The 15960-nt window shown below is 41.9% G+C and overlaps 1 protein-coding gene across 4 annotated transcripts; it reads left to right on the top strand.

Moving 5' to 3' along the window:
• The first annotated feature begins 1461 nt into the window (after window positions 1-1461).
• On the top strand, window positions 1462-12434 carry NSMCE1 (NSE1 component of SMC5/6 complex). Of its 4 annotated transcripts, none has more exons than XM_075831409.1 (8): window positions 1462-1508; window positions 3545-3662; window positions 5987-6108; window positions 7818-7895; window positions 8999-9145; window positions 10215-10331; window positions 11575-11695; window positions 12127-12434. In XM_075831409.1, exons 2-8 carry the CDS (start codon window positions 3551-3553, stop codon window positions 12234-12236), a joined length of 807 nt encoding a protein of 268 aa, XP_075687524.1. In that variant the 5' UTR covers window positions 1462-1508; window positions 3545-3550; the 3' UTR covers window positions 12237-12434. The 4 variants fall into 4 exon arrangements, with proteins under 4 accessions (XP_075687524.1, XP_075687521.1, XP_075687523.1 ...); XM_075831406.1 differs by having other exon boundaries at window positions 1481-1569; XM_075831408.1 differs by lacking the exon at window positions 1462-1508 and adding an exon at window positions 1520-1572.
• The last annotated feature ends 3526 nt before the right edge of the window (window positions 12435-15960 follow it).

Genomic DNA, 15960 nt, shown 5'->3' on the forward strand with positions numbered 1-15960 from the left:
CAATTTACCATTGATTTAAATGGGAAATACACTGTGTAGTTTATATAAGGCGCAATTTTATCCTGCTGAATTAAAAAAAACGCCTCATAAAAAGAAGTGGCATGTCACTTTTGGAGCTAATTTTCCATTGACACTACAATATATGCCTCAAAATATGTCTTAAAATACGCAGACCCCAAAACTCCGGGATTCAGAGGCTGTTTTCTCTTAAAATCAGTCTCGTATTTTTCAATACATGTGAACATACACTTAGGGTGGTCTCACACGGCCCAACTTGGGCCGGGTAAAGGAGCGCCGACCAACGAGACAGCCATTTCGGCGCTCGTTTGCTCCCTATATATGGGGACGAGCGCCCGTTACTCCGATCACTCGTCCCCATACATTTCTATCATGTCGGCAGCGCGTCCGCCTGTGCAAACAGGGAGATGTGCTGCCGACAAGTATAATATTTTCGTCATTTGAGACGATATAATCAGCCGATGAACGAGCGGGCTCTGTGAATGCTAATTGGCCCGATATAATTGGCCTGTGTAAATTGGCCCTTACTCTGCGCGCATAGGGCCTCCATGTGAGGGGTTACCAATCTAAGATGGCATCCCATGAAACATGGCAAGTTTTTTTTCTGTCTGTTTCACACGGAAAAAAACTTTTGTATGCCTATGTATAAAATCGGAGACGCATGGAGGTACAGTGGGGCGCCATAGAGGTCTATACGAGCTGTATTACCGCTCTGTGTAACTCGGGGCTTGTACTACGGCCGCGTGCACCAGTCCTAATATTATTTTTATAAATTTTGATAGTCATATTGGTTTAGCCGGTGGGGTTTTCGGTCATGGACTCCCCTGTGTATACTCTAGTTCTGAAATTAGCGAACAAAACACTGAAAAATAACACAAAGTCCAATAAAAAGTCCACCAACATAAAAAGCAGAACCAAGTTACAAAAACACTAACACACGAACGATTATTATACTACATGTAAATTTATTAAACGGGGATTTTTATTTTTTTTGCTGTGAATCATTCAGAATTCGCGGGTGGTAATTTGCAGTTTTGGGCTACAGATTCGTCTTAAAGAGACAGTACAGGCTGCTACGCAGTCACAGTATAAAATAATGGCTTATAAATTGTCAATTTTGGGCTATAGTGTGGAATTTTAATTCTGCAATGGGGCAATTCCTCCAACAATAATATACTCCAAATAATGCAATTCCCTAATATGTCAACCCATGAACCAACAAACCATTTAGGAACATTGTTTTCATTTTCATATCGTCATTTGAATGCTTTTATTCCCACTTGTCCAAAATTGGAGCTTCACCTCCATTTCTAAGAAACTGCACGGCAACTCCCATACAGCAGCCTGTTCTCCACATGACGCATTCATTATCTAGTAATATGCCGCCCCCTAGTGATCGATCTGTAGACTACATCCAGCCTTCTAACTACCAGCATGCGTCTACGCATGCGCATGAGTACGAAGCATTACTACGCCTGCGCTCTAAGAAGGTGAGGCCTTAGGTGACGCTTCCTCATTTCTCTTCGTAGACTACGTTCCCGCCAATTGCCGGTAGTGTGTATAAACTCTCCGTACTGGGTTTATGTCGCTGCGACATAGGGTTATGACTGGGGTGTAGGGGCTTCGGTACACGAATGGACAGTGTCTTCGTTTGTTACAAGTAGCTGCTGAAAATATAGACGCATATGCTTTAATAATATGTAGAATTGTGTGTGTGTGTGCGCAAGTGGCGTCGTTGCCCATGGCAACCAATCAGATTCCACCTTTCATTTTTCAAAGATCCTCTGGAAAATGAAAGCAGTAACCTGATTGGTTGCCATGGGTAACTACTCCACTTTTCTTTTGCATCAGTTTTGATATCTCCCTCAGTATGTCTGTTAGTGAGAAATTTCAAAGGAAAAGTGTAGTAGTTGTACATAGCAACCAATCAGATGTCACCTTTTATTTTGCAGAGGTCATTTGGAAAATGAAAATAGACACCTGAGTGGTTGCCATGGGTAACTACTACACCTTTCCTTTGCACAGGGGTTTTTGTCTGGTGTCTGAGGCCATGTTCACACATTCATATTTAATGAGGATTTAGGTGCTAATTCCATACCTAAATACTCATTAAAGGGGTATTCCCAAAATCAAACAATCACCTAATCCTCAGTGTAGGTGATCATTTTCTGATTGCTGGTTGCCCCACCGATCATGCGAAAGGGTGTCCCGGAGCCCAGATCCTCCTCGCTGCACCCACTGCAGTGATGAAGAGTTTGATTAGAGCGTCAGTCGAGCATTCGCACTGTGGCTCCATTTAATATCTATGGGAACGACGGAAACAGCTGAGTAAAGCGCTTGGCTGTTTCCATTATTCTCATAGACCGTGAATAGAGCGGCAGGCACATGCTTGACTGTCGCTCCATTCAAGCTCTTCCTCGTTATGGATTTGCCATAGGCAAAACCTGAACGTGTGAACATAACCGTAGTGTGAATTCAAACACTGCAGATTTTTAAAAACCCATCTACACGTAGCAGAAAAAAATCAGGGCATACTGCAGATTTTATGTCATTTTGTTGAATTTTTTTTACCGTGGAGCAGCCATGTTTTTCTAATGCTGCTAAGTCGGTGAGACCTTCAACGCCCAAAGGTTGCCTTAGCAACAGTCTCTGCTTTATAAGTGGCGCTACACTATAGTGAATCATACATTGCAAGATATCTACAATGAAGAGCAGGAATTTCCATATTAAAAAAAAAAATCGAAACAAAATATTATTCATGTGCGTCGAATCACTTAGATCGTGACCTCATCGAGTTATTACTGATTTCCATACGTTACAGCTGATTGTTTTAATCCTGCAAATATAGCAAAGTTCATTATCCATCGCCTTTAAGGTCCTTTTACACAAGCCAATGATCTCGCAAACGAGCTGTAAACAGGGCAACGATCAGCCGATGAACGAGCAAAAGCGTGTTCATCGGCTGATCTACTAGTGTATGCGGCCAATAAAATGGTCGCCAGTTGGCATAACATTTCGCTGTGTGAACAGGGACATGTGCTGCTGACATGATGCAAATGTATGGGGACGAGGGATCGTAGTAATGATAGTTCATCCCCATATATTACCGATCTTCGCTCCACGTAAAAGGAGTTCCTCGTCCTCCTTGCTTTCAAAGCGACCTGATGCCATGACGTCCATGTGATTCCGTGCAATTGCATTGGCCATTTGGCGACCGGCATTATGTCATTTAGTATCACAGGTTATCGCAAAGATGTTGCTTCATCAGTCCACAGTGAGCACTTGGGAACTGGCGAGTACTGGTGGAGTCAAGCTGAGTAGATTACAATGTTTTTTTTGTTTTACCCTTTTAACTGTATGAAAATCTGCACCTTTTATTGCTTTTTAGGAATCTATGCAGATTAGCATTTCCAGAATGTCAGAATGACGTCACCGGTGTGATCAGCGTGATCGCTGTATTTGACCACCAGGCATCTCGGTAAATACTAGGCATTATGATAATTGTTTTTTGCTGTTTATTTTGCAGTGAAGAATGGCCATCAACCAAAGCCACCAGCGATTTCTTCAAGTGCTTATGTCCCATGGGATAATGGAAGGTTTGGCTGTAAGGACATTACATAGACATTGCTGTGAGGTACACAAAGGTTAGTCCGCTATTCTTTTGCGGTTACTCAGGTCAGGTTCACAGTTTAACAATGTATAGAGTTATATAATGTGTGTAATTCAACACCAGGCAGCAAAGAGTTACGAGCAAAAATGTACACATTATGTTTAAGATCAAAAAATGTGTAGTTCTACGGGGGAACCTGTAGGGCCAGTTCACAAGTTGTGTAAATAGTGTGGATTTTCCGCAACGAAATTCGTTGCGTAAAATCTGCAGCAAATACAGTAGCAGCGAAGTGGATTAGATAAAACAAATCTCATCCACACGCTGCTTAAAAACGCTCAGAAATGCGGTCTGGAGTTTTATTCCGCAGCATGTTAATTGTATTTACGTAAACGCTGCTTATTTGTTGCGTGTTTTCCCCATTAAATTCAATGGGGAGGTAAATCCCGCAACAAATAGCAGTTCTTGCTTTTTTTGTGGCAGATTCGCAGCGATCCTGCCGCGAAAAACGCAACTCAGAAAACTAAAAAATATATTATACTTACCCAGGAGTCTGTTTTATCCTCCTGGGATGACGCTTCATCCCATGTGACCGCCGCTAGGCCATTCACAGGATGTAGCGGCGGTCACATGGATAAAACGTCATCCCAGGAGGCTGGCCGGGATGACGTCAGAGGGCCGGCCTCCTGGGATACGCGTCATCCTATGTGACCGCTGCTGCAGCCAATCACAGGATGCAGCGGTCTCCTGGGATGAGACGTTATCCCAAGTGGCCGGCCTGCTAGCGGTTTTTCTCCCGGAATTCCATGCGGCACACGGCGGATACGCTGCGTTCTTTTACCCAGCGTATTAGTCTCGTGTGAACACAGCCTTAGGGCTCAATCAGACTAGCGTTATTTTCGTCTGTGTGCTGTGCGTTGAAACAACGCACAGCACACGGCCTAATTGAATTAAATGGGGCTTGTCACACATGCGTGAGTTTTCACGCAGCGAGTGTCCGCTGCGCGAAACTCACTGCATGTCCTATATTGGTGCGTTTTCATGCACCTAGTCGCCGATTGAAGTCAATGGGGGCGTGAAAACCACGGACACACATACGCGTGCTGTTCGTGGTTTACGCATCAATCACATTGAAAAATAAAAAAAGTGTTTGCAAGCGCGTGAAAAACACGCAAAGCACACTGATGCAGAACGCACATGGACAGATTTACGTGCGGAAATATGTCACGCTCGTGTGAATGTAGCCTAAGTGAATTAACGTTTTTATACTAACCAGGATTTTTTTTTTATGACGTGCACACGGTTTGATAGATTTAGCGCATCTTAGGCTCCTTTTCCTTCTTTATAGCACCTTTATGATGGTATACTAGTTTCCAGCACCACAATACTGGCGCACGCAAGTGTTAAATCTGCCACATTTCATGACTTGTTAAATCCACGACCCTATTCTAAGTATGCGACCCGATGTTGCGAGCTTGTCGCAAACCAAGGTTCTTTCTGGCGCACGCATTTATACATTTGGCCGACAATATATGCGCCCAAAATACAGGTGCAAGAAACCCCAGAACCAAGGTGCAAACACAACAATAAATCCGGCCCAATAGGTGTATGAATGGGCATTGTGTAATGCTTAATTTCCCCTGTGGTGGCGCTGCAGGGAAATTGAACACTTACTGCCAGGTTTCTTCTCAGATGACAGCTGATCGCTGAGGATCCTAGCAGGGGGACACAAGTTTCACATTGTCTTCAATTAGAAACCGGCCTGTTGTTTATACTGGGCGGAATTTTCAGTGGACAGAGTTGCAATCTGCTTCGCTGAACAAAAAAAAGGGTGACATGTCAGTTCTTGACATGGTATTTGCGTCGTATTCCGCAGTGAAAACAGCCTTGGTTAGCCAAAGGCAGATGAGCCCCATTACATGGGACTAATCTCCGGGCAGTCAACTGCAATTTTACTGCAGAAGCGGGGCAGGAATCCTCAGAAAAAAAATCTCTGTGTGAAAATAGACCAACATGTCCGTTCTTGAAGAGTTTACAAGCTGATTTTTCTCTTTGACACTTTGAAAAAATTTTTTCAAAATACACCTGCAAAAATCACCTCCAAAAACGCCTGTATTCCAGAGGCTGTGTTCTATTCAAATAAGCTTGGGAGATCTCAGGCTGAACATGTGCTGTGTGAACATAGTCTAATAGTTATTGTAACCAAAAACATCTTATTCTGTGAAGCATCTTATGTATTATCAGTATTATAATATGTTTATTTTAATAATAAATATTTTAGTTGTTTTTCATGATTTAGCTATCTCATGCTATTTGTGATGGTCAGACAATTTATCCACATTTTATATTTTCTTGTTTCAGTTCAATACAGGCGTGACCAGCTGGATGATTTTGTGGGTGTTATCAACAAACATTTGCAGCCTCTGTTCATGCAGATCAGGAAGGGAACAGATGAAAATGACGGAAGAAGATACTACTCTCTGGTACGTTGGGTCTGTTCTGTTTCCTTACACTGCGCTGTGAGCCATCCAATCCAGCTAATAGGAGGATACAGAGCACTGCTTCCTGAACTCTAGTACTGATCTCATTAAAGCCCCAATAAGTGGACCTGTCTTAGGAAGGTCTCATGAATACCTGTAGACCCCTTTAACTTTGGCTCTGTTCAGACTGCGATCAGGGCTTATGTTTGGCGCGCTCATTTAAAGTATGCAACTTGCAACAAATGCCATATCGACTAAGGGAAAACCTGCCCAATCTGTCAATCCAGCGTGCCTCGCACTCCTAAAAACAAGGCACAATCCACATTTAAAGGACGGGTGTCGCGGAAATTTTTTTTTTTTATATCAATTTGCTTTTAGTGTTTTATGGGAAAAAAAATTATTTATTTGTGTGTTTGTGTTTTTCCTTTTTTTTATTTTCTAACTTTTTCTTGTCTATGGGGGCTGCCATTTTTTTTTCCATCTCTGTATGTGTCGATTAACGACACATACAGACATGGAATACGGCACATACAGCCCCATAGAGAATGCGAACGGGAGCCGTTCCATCCACTATGCTGTACGCCGTCTGTGTGGGAACGGCGCATGCGCCGCTCCCACACAGTCCAAATGGAAGGTCTTCGGCCGAGCGACCTCCGGCGCCATTTTCTTGTGGACCAGAAGCCGCGGCCGGACAGTAAGATTACTACCTTGCGGTCGCGGCTTCCGGACATGTGTTCTGAAGCAAGGACTAGGAGCGGAGGGAACGGCGGCGGCAGGAGCAGGTAAGTTATGTCTGTGTTTTTTCGTGTTATACTGCGTGTTTACCACTGTATGTAAGCCTACTACACTGTTTATTTGCTAAAAAAATGGCGGCACACAGTGTAGGAGGCTTGAACATTCAATCCCCTCCTTTCTCCTGGCACTAGCCAGGATAAGGGAGGGGGGATACTGTGAGCTCACTAGAGCGAGTGTGTTTACACCAAATTTGCAGCATAAAGCAATGTGGTTGCTTTACCACATGCCAATGCTGCAATTTTGGGAATTGCTCCCTCTAGTGACCAGCACATGGAAATGTTATAAATTAGAATCTAATTTATAATATTTCCTGACTCGTGAAAAAATTAGAACAATGTTTAATCATTTATACACTAACTGTTTAACTAAAAAAAAAAATTTTTTCTAGCGACACATTCCCTTTAAACTGCACAGGGACGTACTCAGTGGTTGTGTTTGTCTCCTGTTCCCGCATATTCTATCATTTACTTCCTGACGTGCATAGTATACCGGACTTTGGAGGATGCCATGGGGAGGGGGGGTAGCTATTAAAGAGATTTTGCTTTTGTAATTTGACATTTGATTATTCACACTTGTTGGTCATTTATAGCAATTGTCACAAAATATAAGTGTGACAATAAAGGCTCGTTTGCAAGGATTGCTGCCGTCATCTCCATTTTAATTGTCGAAGTGTCTGAGCAGTGCCAAAGTGGATATCAATGGTGGTCTGAGATGATATCATAAACCTTCATAGATGCATCTGAAATATTAGTTCATTTTACCTGGAATTCCTATTTAAATAGTTTTCGCTTAAGCACAAAAATGTATATACTTTTTTATAAATTATTATTTTTATTTTTTTAGGATCCAACCCTAGCTTTGAAAAGTTTTGCTCCCGATTTCAATTTCATTTTCGATTATGTCTCTTGATTCGATAGGTCAACCTAGCAGAAAATGAAGTTACTAAAATGGCCACGGATTATGCAGAGAACGAACTGGAATTATTTAGGAAGACGGTAAGATGTTTTATCATTGTTTGCCACTTATAAGGATTTTTTAGTGGAATGTTTAATTCTCTACGTTCTCAGTCTTTTGATGAATCTGACGGCGCATTCATGTGATTTGTGTGATGTCGCTGACCCCTGGATTTCTCATATTGCTTAAAAACTAAACTAAATGTAAGGAACTAGTTGCTGACCTGATCATTCATTATGATTTGCATGTGTGTCTATGTAAATGTTTGTGCTATTTAGGGCTAGTGAGTAGGTTATAATGGGAATCTGAATGTTGCGGCTCAGTGGTTAGCACTCTTGGTTGGCACTGGGTTTGAATCTGACCTCGGGCAACCTCTGCATGTAGATTGTGTGTTCTCCCCGTGTCTGTGGGGGTTTCCTCCAATGTTTCTTTACAGTAAAAACATAGATAGGTTAATTTTCTATGAAATTGACCCTAACGTGCGTGTCTGAGATAGGGAAAGAGATTGTGAGCCCCAGGGACTGAAGTGAACGGCAATCTAAGAAACAGAAATAAACAAATATTGTCGTGAGTACTAGTGAAGCTGTGCCCGACCCTTTTTAAAAATAAATAAATAAAAATGTTACATTAACCCATTGACGTGATTGTGATAAAATAACCGCAATGAAAACTGCACAGAAAAGTCTGCTTGTTGTTTTCACTGCAGTATCACATGATTCCACTAGAAGGCGCTCTATGAATAATAACCTGGTAACTTCTTCCTGGTCAAACTTTGCTGGTGCAACGTCCTGGTTGTAGCAGTCATTGTGCCCATTTTGTGGCGACCATGGCGTTCTTTCCAGAGGCATCACAACTGGGACATGGTGGTCTTGATTCGGGGTCACAACTGTGTTCCAATATCTGGAGGTCTGCAGGTAAGTGTTCCTATGTCTGTTCCCCGCGTCACATCCTCCGAGTAAAATAATCCCTTGAAACCAGCAGGAAAACAGTGTGTAACTAACGCATGCTTTTTTTAATGTATTTTTTTATTCCCCCATTACTATGGTAGTAGTTTGTCTCGTTGCTGCACCACAACAGTAAGGAGAAGTTAATTCTATATTTCTACCGTTTCCGTTCTTTTCTATTCACGCTCGATCCTGAGAAGATGGACCTGATAATAGACTCGGACAATGGGTTTGCGTCTTCGACAAACATTTTAAACCTCACTGACCAACTACAAACCAAAAAAATTAAGAAAAAAGAGGTTGAACAACTGCTTCAGAATTTTGTGCAAGAAAAGTGGTTGATTGAGGTAAGTTGCTCACTCCTAAATACTCCTAAAACAATTGCTTAACAATTTGGAGTTAAAATATTTTTGGTTAACAGCCGATAAGAAATAATTCAGTGTATTCTTGTGCCCGGTGCTTCCCAGGCCTCCTCCTGCTCCCCTCACCAATAAGTAATGGCGCTTATGTATCTGCTTATATACAAAGCCATTTACTTATACAGAGAGCACACAAGTATCAAATTGGGAACCTAAACTACAATTCTCATGGAAGAAGGACCCTCTAATTTGGATGTTAGTTGTCCATTCAAAAGAAATTGATGGCCTATCCTCAGGATAAGCCATGAATATCTGATCGGTGGGGGTCCGACTCCCGGCACACCTGCTGATCAGCTGTTTTGAAAGCGCCGCCGTGCTCGTGCTTGTACAAATGCTGCTTCCCCTTCAGTTCTTATCTTCTCATACTATAAATCGCTGACACGCTTGCATCGACGGCTCACATTATTACAGCCTTCTCCCATTCAAGTCAATAGGAGAAGACTGTAAGGCTGGGTTCACACGAGGTCATTACGTCCGTAATGGACGGAACGTATTTCGGCCGCAAGTCCCGGACCGAACACACTGCAGGGAGCCGGGCTCCTAGCATCATAGTTATGTACGATCCTAGGAGTCCCTGCAACTGTCCCGTACTGAAAACATGATTACAGTACGGGACAGTTGTCCGGCAGAGAGGCAGGGACTCCTTGCGTCGTACATCACTATGATGCTAGGAGCCCGGCTCCCTGCACTGTTTTCGGTCCGGGACTTCCGGCCGAAATACGTTCCGTCCATTACGGACGTAACATGCTCGTGTGAACCCAGCCTTATACTGTCAACCACCGCTACAAGTGTGTCGGCGATTCACAGTATGAGCAGATAAAGGAGCCACGGCGCTATGTGATAACTATATATGAATTAGACGTATCCAATGACCGATTGATTCAAAACTGAATAAGGTGCAAGAGGTATCCTTTAAACTCTCTGAATTATTGTAATGGACGTATACTTGTGAAAAATAAAATGTCTTACATGTTTTGCTTCATTTCTTGATCCGTAGAAAGATGGAGAGTACAGCCTTCACACTCGCTGCATAATGGAAATGGAACATTATATACAGGTCACATACCAGGACATTGTCAAAACTTGCAATATCTGCCACAACATTGCTATTCAGGTAAACCCCCCCCCCCCCCCCCTGGTAGATTTTTAGTTGCGAAGCAGTTTTTACATTTCTGTTCTGGGTCACTATGGTAAATTTGATTAATGTTAATAAGAAATATTGCTGCTATTTGCCTATGAAAGCCCTGGAAACTTAATAGACGTTAAGACCACCCATTTCTGAGTTGAAACCTGCTGAACGATCAGCTGTTATCGCCAGGGGAAGCTTTATTTGGCTGTGGCTGCCACATTATATGTCCGCAATTTTAAATGAATGGCCATCCATGTAATGTGTGGCTTCATCGAATCTGCTCCATTCAGGCTTCTAGAGGAGGACCTCCCTCCATGACATCCATATGCGCTATTCATGAGACAACCCCTTGTAGGGGGTTCTGTAATCTCATTGTTAAAACTTCCTGCAAAATAGATGGATCATCTACAGCCAGGTGGGCTGAAATAAAGCACTCAACCGTGGACTGCACTCCTTTGACACACCTTTATTAATGGGCTCTACAACTACATGCCCTGTTATACTGTTGTAGAATGTTTACTTTTATCATTTCACAAATATATCCCGGATCTGGAATTACTTGCATTGGTTGTAACTGGAGTTTCTACCCTCCACATTTTTTTGGCTAGGAATGACTAGATGTATTCCTTTCAGGGACGCCTTTCCAGTTGGTAAGCACATTAGTCAAAGGAAGTTTCCGCTATTTATAGGCATCTGTTTCCACGGGACGGAAATATACCAGTCCCAGCTATGTTGGAACCGGCACATCCACCTGCTCTTGCGGATTTCACCCTTTTCAATGTAGAAGAGGTGAAATCCACACGAAATACGTGCAGATTTTTTTTCCTGATTTGCTGTTGAAAAGTCCTCAACAAAACCACTACATGCGTGGGTACCCTTACAGCACCATGGAAATTAAACGATAAGGTAAAGCAGGAATAAAATTAAGAAAATAATTTCATGAAATTTACATGTGATCGATAATAGCAGAGGCACGCAGGACCAGTGTTCACCGAAGCCGTCGGTCCCTCCGACCTGATACAACATATAACCCAATACATAGAAGCTTTATCTCCAAAAAGTAAATTTTTAAAAAAATAAATAAAAACCAATTCAAAAGTTGTTCAAAATGAAATAAAACATTGATTTATTTAAACAAAAAAAAATTGGCTACAAAAGTTTTCATAGCCTTTAAAGAACGACCCTCGCTTGAATGAATGACTTTCGATTGTTTTCCTTACCATTCTAGGGTCAGATCTGTGATAACTGCGGCATCAAGATCCATTTGACTTGCGTGGGAAAGTATTTCAAAGGACACGAGGAACCACGTTGTCCCCAGTGCACTGAAGCGTGGTCGCAGGAAATTCCTAGTAAGATCATTATTTATGACTAACGGCCCAATAATCAGGCAAACGAGCGTTTTATATGAAGGCTCATTCCCGATCATTGCCCTGTGTAAGCAGGCCAGCGATCCGCCAATGAACGAGCTTAATTATTGTGTCAATTAAGGTCACGTAGATTTTCTGACCAGATTTGTCACGACCGGAAACATTGGCTGATCTGTCAACTCTGATTTGGAATTGACCTACTTCGCCTCATTTGACTAGCCAATATTTTATGATTTTGTTGTTTGCTGAACCTTACTTGTCTTTATTAGGCTACTGTTTTATTTCATTATCAAGAGTTTTAGCAGTAGAGCGATTACTAATATCAAACGGATGTTTTTTGTTTTTTTTTCTAGAACGAGTAATAAACATTATATAGGAATATAAATAATACTGATTGATTATATACTTCACAGGATCGTCACAGACTGATTCCCAAACTCCTTCCACTTCCCCGAAAGATACAAGAACAGCAGGGAGGAAAGGAAACAGCGTAGCAGCCGCCACCAGATCAAGGCGATCGTAACAAAACGGTGTGAACTTATCTTATATTGTTTAATATTTTGTACAAAGCTAAACCGAATTATCTTCCCTTTTGGATTTTTTGAAATAATTTGTATTGAAAATTATTTAAAAATTATGAATCTTCTCTTTTATAAGTCTGTAATATTTCATTGTTTAATAAAGTAATAAAAAAAACTGAGGATTTACTGCAATAATAAAGGAATTGTCTGTGATTAGGAAAACATGGCTGCTTTATTTTAGAATCAACGCCACTCTTCCATGGGCTGTGTCTCGTACTGCAGCTCGGATTATTTTATGCTGAACCATTAGACAAACTCAATGCATGTATTTTTTGTATTTAACGCTCAATTGTGAGACGTTGGTTTATACAGGTTTTCAGCCTCTGGATGTAAACAAGAATATTTACATTCACTGACAGCAAACAGAAATCTTAAAATGGTGAGAAATTAAAATATATTCGTACATTATAAAACAGTTAAAAGTTTTTTTTTTAGGTTGATGTAAATAACAGTTCTTCCACTTACTGGTTTATTTTGTGTTCCAATTTTTCACAATTCTCAAGATCTCTGTTTGCTCTCAGTGAATGCTTTGATGTATTCATGAACTGCCGCTTCCCCTGCCAAGGTGCTGCTGATTGGATGCTTTTCTTCCTATGCCCAGTAAGGGCTCGTCCACACATAGCGGAATTGCGAATTGAAAAAATACGCAGCAGAATACAGTAGCAGTAAAGTGGGTGAGATGTAACGAATCTCATCCACGCGCTGTGTAAATATTCCGTCCAGAAACTTGACCTGTGGTGCATATTTTTCGTACCGCAGCAAGTCCATTCCTGCTACGGACAGTGGACTGAATGGCTGTGTTTTTCAGAGGAGATGTCACCATCTGACAGCATTGAGAAAAACGCAGCAAAATAAAAAATGGAGGAAATGTTTTTGTTTTTTTTACCGCAGCGGAAGGTCTGCTACTTTCAACGGAATTGCTGCAGACATTTTCTGCAGCAATTCCGTTACGTGTGGACAAGCCCTAATAGGGAGTAATTTGTCAATCAACGGCAGCAAAGGATGAAATTCACGTTCGGCCTCATGCACACGACCGTCATTTTTATCCAAAATTACGGATCCATAATTACGGATAAAATACTGACCCATACGTTTCTATCGGCCACGGACACCTTAGGCCGTAGAAATGACCTGCAAAAAATAGGACATGTCCTATTGTTCTCATTTACGTATGACGCTCTGCGGCCCATCCGTGCAGTGTTTAAATACGGCACGGTCGTGTGTATGAGGCCTAACACATGCAGGTTTTGCTGTGGATTTGCACAGATTTCCACTTTCTGATAACCGTGATGAGTCTGAAATTCTCAGACATTAATCTTATTGCAAATATAGAAGTTTATCAATTGAAGATGTACAATTACATAGACTTTACAATGCAGCATTAAAAGGGGCATGTGATATTTACTTGAGGTCTAAATTCAAAATCTACAATAAAAAAGTGAGCCTGTTAGGGGGTAAAATGATGAATGCCTCTTCCACTTTACTGTATATACTGACTGGATATTGATTGCTATTTGAAATGTAATGTAGTTGCATTTCCATCTAGTGGTGATTTTTGGTGTTGCGGTTTGTTTGTTTTACTTTGAGTTTATTGGATTTGTTTTTTCCCCCCTGTAGTCCGTCCTGGACTAGCAGTCTAAAAACTCGGAGTTTTCCATTGTCGACTACGGTATTGCCTCCGTCAAAATAACGAAACCTTTGCATCGGATCCGTCACCATTGAAATCAATGGTAATGCAAACCTATGGTTTCCGTTTGTTTCAGTCAGGGTTCCGTTCATGGGTTCCCCCGATTGGAAAGCTCAGACGGAACCCTTGAACGGAGTACTGATGCAGATGTGAACGAAGCCTTAGCCTCAGCAACTTTGCGATTGCATCTTGCAGTACTACAGTGGTAGTTCTACTGATTGGCATTGGAAACAGTCAGCAAGCTTGCCAACAGACACACCCCTAACAGCTTAGCAGAGCAACTGTAATGCAGTGGCGCCGTTATTTTCTCCTAAATCTGTTTAGTGCCTGGTGTAAAGAGATTTATCAGAATACAAATCAGAGCTATTCCTGTGTAAACCAAAAGGCAAGGAAAGCTAAGAGATTACAGCTCTGAAGCCACAGAATTGTGAATTCAGCTCTGGAGTATCCGGATCAGTACAAGGTAAGTTATATAATCTATTTACAAAGATACTCAACTTTTATATGTGGATTAATTCTATATGTAAATTGAGGATTTTTTTTATTTTGCCCCCTTCATTAAAAATAAGAGTTTTGCAATTCCTAGGGTAACCGCTGCTGCATGTGAACATCAGGTGCGTGCACAGGCCCCTTTCACACTTTTAATCTTTGTTGAATTTTACAGTGCCCCCCTTCATTGCACAGAGTGATACCCTGCTGCGGGCAGGTCCCATACTATCATTATGCGGGTGGTGGTTGTCTTGTATGGACCTCAGTGCCGCTGCAATGTTTACGTGAAGCAGCGAGCGTACTAGGGAGGGTAAAGTTTCCTCTGCCACATAAGAAGACACCAGTATTGGAGTCCAAGTTTTGCTTTTGCCTTTTGCATTGAATCATCTGAGTCTGTCATGTCTCGGTAGAGGGCACTCAGCGATCACGTGATCATGCATTGCACTTCTGCTGCCTCTGTCCTCATTGAGCGGCATCGTGTAAGCAAAAATAGAGAGGGCAAAAGCAGGGTGTCGATTGCAAGAGCTGAGGCTTTAAACATACACTGTACAATTATAATGGCATGGGTTTAAATTCCAGGACCGTGTGCCGTCCGTTTAAAGAGTGTTGGTCTTAACGGGTTAATATCAATAGAATCATTCCGTTCAAAGTCCACTAAATCTAAGCTTAGCAGACTAATGACCTGGAATCATTTACATATATCAAGTTATCGGTGTTTGCTATATACAGCCAACTCATGTTCTCTACTAGAGCAGGCGCGTTTGTTGACTCATTTAATATTCCTCAGAATTCTGGGTGTTGGTCCTCGAGAGTTCGCACACTATCGGTAGACACACTTTCTGAAGCAAATGAAGTCCATGCCAGTTGTCTGAATCATGGTGCTGGGTCAGGAGGCCGGCGTGTAACGCGGTGTCTGATTCACCAGTAGTAGATTTGAATGAACAATCAAATGTAATTTTATATGTATGCCATCAATGTTTGATCGGTCTGACCCACCAGATCCCCACTAATCCGCAGAACAAAGTGGCAGCAAGGCTTGGTGGCAGCCCTGCTGTGGATGATGTGCTGCAGTGAGGGGACTACTAGTAGGTATACCAGACAACCCTTTTAGGCCGGGTTCCCATGTAGCATAAATGCTGCGGAAATTCCGCAGCGTTTGCAGTAGCAGCAAAGTGAATGAGATTTTGAAAATCTCATGCCCACACTGCGGAAAAAAAACGCAGCGTAAATATTAATAAATTGACCTGCGGTGTGGAATTTAATTCCGCAGCATGTCAACCTTTTGCTGTGTTTTTGTTGATTTTTTTTGTTGCAGGTTTTCCCCATTGAATTTAGTGGGGATGCAAAACCCGCAACAGAAAGAAAAATCGCAACTCCGGGAGAAGAAAAAAAAAAAGAAGAGTCATCCTTACCCAGAACGCCCTCCTTTTTCCTGCATTCTGGCCTCCTGGGACTACTTTTTCATCCTATGTGACTGCTGAAGCCAATCA

Source organism: Rhinoderma darwinii, chromosome 6, assembly GCF_050947455.1.
Source record: "Rhinoderma darwinii isolate aRhiDar2 chromosome 6, aRhiDar2.hap1, whole genome shotgun sequence".
Lineage (NCBI taxonomy): Eukaryota > Metazoa > Chordata > Amphibia > Anura > Rhinodermatidae > Rhinoderma > Rhinoderma darwinii.